Below are 10,512 nucleotides of genomic sequence, written 5' to 3'. Positions count from 1 at the left end.
ATTGAAATCTTATTTCTCTAAATATCAGGAGTATAGAAGATGGCATTATCTTGTGAGGAGCCTGGGTGGTTCTCCCGTGTCAATGCCAATGACCAATATTTCAAGAATTGCACAATGGCCACCCAAGAATTTCCAAGATGAAAACATTTGCAAGGGCTATGTCTGGCAGCTTGGCATAGGCAGTGCTATGGAAATAAAGGCAAAATACTACGGATGCTGGAATCTGAAACAAAAACTGAAAATGCTGGAGAAACTCAGCAGGTCTGACAGCATCTGTGGGGAGAGAATAGAGCCAACGTTTCGAGTCTGGATGACCCTTGGTCAGAGCTGGTGATATGGAAAACCTGGTCAAGTGGTGCAAAATTTGCCAGGAAAACCAGAAAGGCCCCACTAGCAGTCTCATTGCACCCTTGGCCTGGGAGGCCCTGGGTGCGAATACATGCAGACTTCACCGTGCCTTTTGTGGGTTCCATGTTTTTAATTCTCATTCAAAGTTTTGTTTCCAGGAGACTCCCCACCAATGAAATTAAGTTGCCAGGTCTGTAGTTGCTGTATATAAAGATGTATCCTTTTTTGAACAAGGGTGTAACATCTGCAATTTTCCAGTCCTCTGGGACCACTCTTGAGTGAAAGGAAGACTGAAGAATTATGGCCAGTCCCTCAGCAATTTCCACTCCCACTTCTCTCAATACGTTGGATGCATCTCACCTTATTATATTTAAATACAGACAGTTTGCCCAATATCTGCTCTTTGTCAATTTTAAACACTTCAAGTGTCTGAATGACCTCTGCTTTGTTTCATAGAATCCCTACAGTGCAGAAGGAGGCCATTCGGCCCATCAAGTCTCCATCGACCACAGTCCCAACCAGACCCTATTCCCGTAACCGCACATATTCACCCTGCTAATGCCAACACTAGGGTCAATTTAGCATGGCCAATCAACCTAACCCGCACATCTTTGGATGGTGGGAGAAAACTGGAGCATCCGGGGGAAACCCACACGGGGAGAATGTGCAGACTCCACACAGACAGTCACCTGAGGCTGGAATTGAACCTGGGTCTCTGGCACTGAGGCAGCAATGCTAACCATTCTGCCACTATGCTGCCTATGTGAAGCATGTCTAGATCAAAAAAGGTTTTGCCGTGGTGTTCACAATGAAAAAAATTCCACCAGTACATCTACAGTTTGCATTTCACAATAGTAACCGATCACAACCCTCTTTAAGGAAGACATGGTGATTCCTCCCGTTGCATCATTCCAGATCCAACATTGGACACTGTTACTAGGTGCCTATGAACATACCTTAGAACACCTGTGTGGGTTTCCTCCGGGTGCTCCCATGGTCCAAAGATGTGTGGGTTAGGTTGATTGGCCATGCTAAACTGACCCTAGTGTCAGGGGATTAGCAGGGTAAATACATGGGGTTACGGGAATAGGGTCTGGGTTATTTGGCCATGGCTTGGATAGTATCTTTTTCCTTAGTAAAGACAGATGTAAAGTATTCATTTAGTACCTCAGCCATGCCCTATGCCTCCCATGTGTTTTGGAATGTAATCAGCCCCACTCCTCCTTTGATCACCCTTTGACTACTTTGTGCCTATATAAGACTTTGGGATTCCCTTTTTTGGTTAGCTGTCAGTCTCTCTTCATGCTTTCTCATTGATTCTTGTCAGATTCACTGTCAGTGCCTCAGTGCTGCACTGTTGTGCCTGCTGGAAATTTGGGCTCTGGAGTGAGAGCTGAATGCACAACTTTCTTACTCAGAGGCAAGAGTCACCAATAGAGTCCCAGCTGACACGAGAGGGGGTTACTATTGAGCTGCAGAGCACATTCGCCTCTTCAACAATCACAACTTGATCCACAGATATTACTTCACGATGTGAATGAAGGACAGGACAGGTTAATGTGATCAACCATTACTTTATTGCAATCTCAGCACATTGGACAATAATCAAAATATCAAAAATCACATGATCTGTAAATACACCTCAGTGCTGCAATCTAATTGACAGTGATAAACAGAGAGATAGAAAATAATTAAAGATCCTGTCCGGGGTGAGTCAGTGAAAGCAGGGTCTGGCTAGACTTTCTCTTTGACAGAATCACTTAAAAATATTATATTATCTGTAAAACAAAAATGACAAACTGGTTAAACAGGAAAATTTGAGGAATAATAAAACACCATGTTACTGTATCATTTTTAGGCCTATTCTAAACTTGTCACCTTTGATTATTTCATATCTGAGATCAGTCTCAAGGGAGACTCCAAATAGTTTAATCTTATATGACCTAGCCTTCCATGAGTTATCTACGCAATGACGGGTTGGATTTTACAACCCCACCAAATGTGTATTCAGTCGGGAGGGGAGCAGGTGGGGGGGGTCACATAAGGTTAGTCAGATAGTTAGTCCACTGTGTTCCCGACCACTTCTAAACTCCAGTGAATATAATCCTAACACACTCAATTTATCTTCAAACATCAATCCTTTTTATTCCAGGAATCAGTCTGGTAAACCTTCTTTGCACTCCCTCTACAGCAAGAATATCCTTCCTCAGATAAGGAGACCAAAACTGCACAAAATATTCCAGGTGCAGCCTCACCAAGACTCTGTATAACTGAAGAAAGACATCCCTGCCCCGTGCTCTAATCCTCTCACTATGAAGGCCAACATACCATTTGCCTTTTAACTGCCCGTTGAACCTGCATACTTACCTTCAGTGACTGGTGTATGAGGACACCCAGGTTTCATTATACATTCTCTTCTCCTAATTTATGGCCATTTAGATAGTAATCTGCCTTCCCCCTTTGGTTATCAAAGTGGATAACCTCACATTTATCCAAATTCTACTGCATTCATTTTCCCACTAGCTCAACTTGTCCAAATCACACTAAAGAATCTCTACATCATCCTCACAGCTCATCCTCCCCCAGTTTTGTGTCATCTGGGAATTTGGAAATATTACATTTAGTTCCTTCATCTAAATCATTTATATGGTGAATAGTTGGGGTCCCAACAATGATCCCTGCTGTCGTCCACTAGTCACTGCCTGTCATTTGGAAAAGACAAATGTATTTCTGCTCTTTGTTCCCTGTTTGCCAACCAGTTTTCTATCCATCTCATGCACTACCCCCAATCCCATGTGCTTTAATCTTACACGCTAATCTCTTATGTGAGACTTTGTCAAAAGTCTGCTGAAAGTCCAAATTCACCACATTTACTGGTTCCCCCTCATTAACTCTATTAGTTAGCTCCTTAAAGAATTCCAGTAGATTTGTCAAGCATGATTTCCCTTTCATAAATCCATGCTGACTCCTGATCCTGCCACTGTTTTCCAAGTGTTTTGCTATAAAATCTTTCATAATGGATTCTAGCATTTTCCTCAATACCAACTTCAGGCTTACTGCTCTATATAATTCCCTGTTTTCTCTCTACTTCCCTTTTTAAATAGTGGGGTTACAATAGCTACCCTCCAATCTGTAGATACTGTTTCAGAGTCTACAGAATCTTGGAAGATGACCACTAATACATCCACTAATTCTTGGATCACTTACTTGAGTACTCTGGGATGTAAATTATCAGGCTCTGGGGATTTATTGGCCTTCAATTCCATCAGTTACCCCTTCTCTACTAATACTGATCTCCTTTAGTTGTTCCCTCTCACTAAATCCTGCGTTCCCCAACATTTCTGATATCTTGTTTGTGGCCTCCTTTGTAAAGACAGAACCAAAGTAGGTATTTAGTTGGTCGGCCATTTCTTTGTTCCCCATTATAAATTCCCGTTTACGACTGACTGGGGGACCTACACTTATCTTCACCAATCTTTTTTCCCTCACATACCTATAGAAACTTTCACAGTCAGTTTTTATGTTATCTTCAAGCTTACGCTTGTGCCCTCCTTAATCAGTTCCTTCATCCTTCTTCGCTGAATTCTAAACCGCTTCCAATTCTCAGGTCTGTTGTTTTTCTTGGCCAATTTGTATGCTTCTCCGTTGGAACTAATATTGTCTCTAATTTCTCTTGTAAACCATGGTTTGGCCACCTTTCCAGTTTTACTTATGTACCAGACAGGAATAAACAATTGTTGCAGTTCACCCATGCACTTCGTGAATGTTTGCATTGCCTATCCACCTAAACCCCTTTCAGTAAGGTTTCCCAATCTATCATAGTCAACTTGCGCTTCATATCATTGTAGTTTCCTTTATTAAGATCAGGACACTAGACTCAGAATAAACTATATCACTTTCCACCTTGATCAACATTCTATCATTTATGATGCTCATCCCCAAGGGATCTTGCACAACTTTCTCATTTTCCTTTCTCATTACACAATACCAGTTTAGGATGGCCTATTCTCTAGTTGGTTCCTCAATGTATTGATGCAGAAAACCATCCCGTATACACTCCAGAAATTTCTCCTCTACGTTATTGTGAATAATCTGATTTGCCAAATCTATATACAGATTCAAGTCATCCACAATTACACATGTTCCTTTATCACATGCACCTCTAATTTCCTGTTTAATATCATTCCCAACATCACCATTACAATTTGGTGGTCTATATACAGCCCCCACTCAAGTTTTTTTGTGCTTAGAGTTTCTCAGCTCCACCCATACAGGCTCCACATCAAAGAAAGAACAAAGAAAGTTACAGCCTTCGGCCCTCCAAGCCTGCACCGACCATGCTGCCTGACTTAACTAAAACCCCCTACCCTTCCGGGGACCATATCCCTCTATTCCCATCCTATTCATGTACTTGTCAAGACGCCCCTTAAACGTCACTGCCATATCCGCTTCCACTACCTCCCTCGGCAATGAGTTCCAGGCACCCACTACTCTGTGTAAAAGATCTGCCTCATACATCTCCTTTAAACCTTGCCCCTCGCACCTTAAACCTCTGCCCCCTAGTAATTGTCAGAGCTAATATGTTTCCTCACTATTTCATCAATTTCCTCTTTCACCAGCAATGCAACTCCACCACCTTTTCCTCTTTGACTGTCTTTCCTAAATACTGAATACTCCTGGATGTTCAGTTCCCATCCCTGGTGACCCTGCAGCCATTTCTCCATAATCCCAACTATATCATGCCCATTTACATCTATTTGCGCAATTAATTAATCCACTTTATTGCAAATGCTCCACACTTTAAGGCACAAAGCCTTAAGGCTTGTCTATTTAATATTACTTGCCTCTTTCCCATTATTTTTCACTGTGGCCCTGTTTATTCTGGCCCTTGATTTCTCTACCTATCATTTTTCTTATTCCCCTGACTGTCTTTTGTTCTTGTCCTTGATTCCCCCTCCTCTAAACTCCGTGCGTAGGTTCCCTACCCATCTTAGTTCCCCTTCCAACCACTCTAGCAAATTATGGGGATAGGGTTGAGGGGAAGGCCTGGTTGAAATGCACTTTGGCAAGTCAGGCTTGATGGGCAGGATGTCCTCTTTCTGCACTGCAGGGATTCTATGGTTCAAATACTCTGCCTAGGACAACCATTCCGATCCTGCCCAGATGTAAGCTGCCAAGTTTGTACTAGTCCCACCTCCCCCAGAACTAGTCCCAATATCCCAGGAATCTCAAACCATCCCCCAAACACCATCTCTTCAGTCACATATTCACTAATATATCTAAAATTTCCACTCTGACCAACATGTGGTTCTGAGATCACTATCTTTGAGGTCCTACTTTCCAATATAGAATCATAGAATCCTACAGTGCAGAAGGAGGCCATTCAGCCCATCGAGTCTGCACTGACCACAATCCCACCCAGGGATTATCCCCAAAACCCCATGCATTTACCCTAGCTAGTCCCCCTGACACCAAGGGGCAATTTAGCATGGCCAATCCACCTAACCCGAATGCACTACCATGTGTGGTGGTTGAGGCAGTTATGTTAGCCACATTTAAGACGTATCTTGATAGGCATATGAACAAACGGGGAATAGAGGGATATAAGTGATTGGTTTAGATAGGTAAATGTGATCGGCGCAGGCTTGGAGGGCCAAAGGGCCTGTTCCTATGCTGTACTGTTCTTTGTTCTAACCCGCACATCTTTGGACTGTGGAAGGAAACCAGAGCACCCGGAGGAAACCCATTCAGACACAGGGAGAATGCGCAAATTCCAACTAGACAGTGACCCAAGTCGGGAATTGAACCCGGGTCCCTGACGCCGTGAATCTGCAGTGCTAACCACTGTGCTGCCCTCAAACATATTTCCTAATTCTGCTTTTAGGACTTCATCCTTTTTTTAACCAATATCAGTTGTACCAATATGCACCATCATCTTCATTTAGTGAGAAACTTGTAGAATGAGACTTGCAGAATAATGAAGCTTTAATCTGCAACCTGAATCAGGCAGCCTGCAACATGGCATCTGCATGATGTGGCCTGCATGGTGGAACTGGCTTAGCCATAGAAGACAGAAAGTAGCTTTGGAAGGGTGCTTTTCAGAATAGAGATCAATAACTGGGACCTTTGTTGTTTGTAATTAGCTGGAGGAACATGTAGGTGGTCTGATAAGTAAGCTTTGGGATGACACAAAAATTGGCAGAGTTGCAGATTTTGACAAGGATTGTCAAAGGATACAACAGGGTATAAATAGATTGCAGACTTGGGCAGAGAAATGGCAGATGGGGTTTAATCCAGACAAATGCGAGGTGATGCATTTTGGAAGATCAAATTCAGGTGCGAGTTATACAGTACATGTCAGAACACTTCAGAGCATTGACATACAGATCCACGGATCCCTGGAAGTGGCAACACAGATGGATAAAGTGGTCAAGAGGTCATACAACATGCTTGCCTTCATTGGCCAGGGCGTCGAGTATGAAAGTTGGCAAGTTATCTTACAGTCATATAAAACTTGCGTTAGGCTGCATTTGGAATAGTGTGTGCAGTTCTGGTCACCACACTACCAGAAGGACGTGGATGCTTTGGAGAGGGTGCAAAGGAGGTCTACTAGGATGTTGTCTGGTCTGGAGGGTTTTAGGAACGAGGAGAGGTTGGATAGACTTGGATTGTTTTCACTGGAAAAACGGAGGCTGAGGGCAACCTGAAAGAAGTCTACAAAATTATGACAGGCATAGGCAGGGTGGACAGTCAAAGGCGTTTTCCCAGGGTGAAAGGGTCGACCACAACAGGGCACAGGTTGAAGGTGAGAGGTAGTAAGTTTAAGGGAGATGTGTGGAGGAAGTTTGTATAGGTTGGACATGTGCTCATTGGAGTTTGGAAGACTGAGAGGTGGCCTTACTGAAACACAAGATCCTGAGGAGACACGGATGCTGAGGGGATGTTTCTCCTTTTAGGAGAGACTAGAACTAGGGGACGCAGTTTAAAAATAAGGGGCTTCCCATTAGACAGAGGCAAACAGAATTTATTTTCTCTCAGAGGGTCGTGAGTCTGTGGAACTCTCTTCCCTGTAGAGATTGATAGAGATGATCTGGAGATGCCGGCGTTGGACTGGGGTAAACACAGTAAGAAGTCTCACAACACCAGGTTAAAGTCCAACGGGTTTATTTGGTAGCAAAATCCACTAGCTTTTGGAACGCTGCTCCTTCGTCATGTAAGTGGGAGTTGTGTTCACAAACAGGGCATATAAAGACACAAACTCAATTTACAAAATAATGGTTGGAATGCGAGTCTTTACATGTAATCAAGTCTCAAAGGTACAGACAATGTGAGTGGAGAGAGCGTTAAGCACAGGTTAAAGAGATGTATATTGTCTCCAGACAGGACAGTTAGTGAGATTTTGCAAGCCCAGGCAAAGAGAACAAAGAACAAAGAAAATTACAGCACAGGAACAGGCCCTTCGGCCCTCCAAGCCTGCACCGACCATGTTGCCTGACTTAACTAAAACCCCCTACGCTTCCGGGGACCATATCCCTCCATTCCCATCGCATTCATGCACTTGTCAAGATGCCCCATAAAAGTCACCACCGTATCCGCTTCCACTACCTCCCCCGGCAACGAGTTCCAGGCACCCACCACTCTCTGTGTAAAAGATCTGCCTCGTACATCTCTTATAAAACTTGCCCCTCGCACCTTAAACCTGTGCCCCCTAGTAATTGACTCTTCCACCCTGGGAAAAAGCTTCTGACTATCCACTCTGTCCATGCCTTTCATAATCTTGTAGACTTCTATCAGGTCTCCCCTCAACCTCCTCAGAAGACAAACACGGGACACGGTAGACAGAGTACTCTTCGTCGTCCAGTACTTCCCCGGAGCGGAGAAACTACGACATCTTCTCCAGAGCCTTCAACATGTCATTGATCAAGACGAACATCTCGCCAAAGGCCATCCCCACACCCCCACTTCTTGCCTTCAAAACAACCGTACAACCTCAAACAGACCATTGTCCGCAGCAAACTACCCAGCCTTCAGGGGAACAGTGACCATGACACCACACAATTCTGCCACAGCAACCTCTGCAAGACATGCCGGATCATTGACACGGATGCCATCATCTCACATGAGAACACATCCACCCGGTACATGGTACATACTCTTGCAACTCGGCCAACGTTGTCTACCTGATACGCTGCAGGAAAGGATGTCCCGAGGCATGGTACAATGGGGAGACCATGCAGACGCTACAACAACGGATGAATGAACACCGCTCGACAATCACCAGGCAAGAGTGTTCTCTTCCTGTTGGGGAACACTTCAGCAGTCACGGGCATTCGGCCTCTGATCTTTGGATAAGCGTTCTCCAAGGCGGCCTTCACGACACACGACAACACAGAGTCGCTGAGCAGAGACTGATAGCCAAGTTCCGCATACATGAGGACGGCCTCAACCGGGATATTGGGTTCATGTCACATTATCTGTTACCCCCACGACTTGCCTGGGCTTGCAAAATCTCTCTAACTGTTCTGTCTGGAGACAATACACATCTCTTTAACCTGTGCTTAATGCTCTCTCCACTCACATTGTCTGTACCTTTGAGACTTGATTAGCTGTAAAGACTCGAATCCCAACCATTATTTTGTAAATTGAGTTTGTGTCTTTATATGCCCTGTTTGTGAACACAACTCCCACTTACCTGACGAAGGAGCAGCGAGCGCTCCAAAAGCTAGTGGCTTTTGCTACCAAATAAACCTGTTGGACTTTAACCTGGTGTTGTGAGACTTGAGACTGATAGAGGCAGGATCAAGGAATATTTTTAAGGCTGAGGATAGGCAGATTCTTGACCAACAAGAGAGGCAAATGTATTTGGGGGGTAGACAGAATATGAAGTTGAGATCACGATCAGATCAGCTGTGATCTTATTAAATAGTGGAGCAGACTTGAGGGACTGAGTGACCTAACTCTTGCTCCTAATTCGTATGTTCACATGGGTCCAATTAGGGACCAGAAAATTGATTTACACTTGGAGGCAGGGCACATGACTGAGGTATTAACTAAATAATTTGCAACTAACTTTACCAAGACTAGCAGACATCTGGACACAAGTGGATGTAAATTGCCCTATTAGTGGGAAACAGCTTTACTAGACGATTGAGCGATCAGTGGAGGTGTACACATGCTAATTTCTGGACCCAGGTCCCTGGCACTGTGAGGCAGCAGTGCCACCGTGCTGTCCCTAGTGCTTTTGGGAGGAGTTTAATCTAATTTGGCAAGAGGAGGAGACACAGAACTTTAGCAGAGACTTATCATGCTATAGTAAAGGAAGCAAGTCAGAGTGATTTTCAGCTATGTTGAGTGTCAAGAGAGTAAGGCAAGGCTAGATGGTCTTTACTTTAATGCTAGGATGGTATAGGTTAGACTGATAAGTTAAGGGTATGGATTGACACATGGAAGTGTGATATTGTTGCTATCACAGAAACATGGTTGAGGGAAGGGCAGGACTGGCAATTTAACGTTCCGGGGAATTGGATTTTAGGCAAGACAGAGGAGGGTGTAAAAAGGGAGGCAGTGTTGTATTATTAATTAAGGAATGAATTACTGCAATAAGGAGAGATTATATCTTGGAAGGGTCTTCAAACATAGCTTTATGGGTAGAATTTAGGGATATAAAGAGGCAGCAACATTACTCGGAGTGTATTACAGGCCCCTAAAGAGTCAGCGGGACATAGAGGAGCAGATATACAGACAATTCACTGAGGTATGTAAGAAGAATAATTGGGTAATTATTCTAAGGGATTTCAACTTCCCCGACATAAATTGGGATAGTAATAGTGTAAATAGTTGCGAGGGGGCAGATTTCTTGAAACGCATTAAGGGGAATTTTTTTGTATTAATATGTAGAGGCCCAACAAGGGATGGAGCAGTGCTGCATCAGGTACCTAGGGAATGAAGCTGAACGAATGTTCAATGCGGCATTTTAGTTACTGTGACCACAACACATTACAATTCAAGTTTGTTATGGACAAGGAGAAAAATGGCCTGCAAAAGACAGCTTTGAATTGGGGGCAGGCAGATTTTATTAAAATAAGGCAGGATCTGGCCAAAGTTGACAGGGAAGAGCTCCTTGCAGAAAAATCTACAGCAGAGCAGTGGCGGGCATTCAGAAAG

The 10,512-nt window shown here is 43.9% G+C and overlaps 1 protein-coding gene across 4 annotated transcripts in view; it reads right to left on the bottom strand.

Annotated features, from left to right (window-relative positions):
• Positions 1-1,906: 1,906 nt before the first annotated feature.
• ssbp1 (single-stranded DNA binding protein 1) overlaps positions 1,907-10,512 on the bottom strand; it is a 71,349-nt gene continuing 62,743 nt past the window's right edge. For all 4 annotated transcript variants that reach the window (XM_078203007.1, XM_078203004.1, XM_078203005.1 and 1 more), the window contains one exon: positions 1,907-2,126. In XM_078203007.1, the coding sequence (XP_078059133.1) occupies positions 2,083-2,126 (44 nt within the window). In that variant the 3' untranslated portion in view covers positions 1,907-2,082. The remainder of the gene's footprint in view (positions 2,127-10,512) is intronic.

The sequence above is a fragment of the Mustelus asterias genome, unplaced genomic scaffold, assembly GCF_964213995.1.
Source record: "Mustelus asterias unplaced genomic scaffold, sMusAst1.hap1.1 HAP1_SCAFFOLD_112, whole genome shotgun sequence".
Taxonomy (NCBI): domain Eukaryota; kingdom Metazoa; phylum Chordata; class Chondrichthyes; order Carcharhiniformes; family Triakidae; genus Mustelus; species Mustelus asterias.
This window is presented reverse-complemented; position numbering and strand designations above follow the sequence as displayed.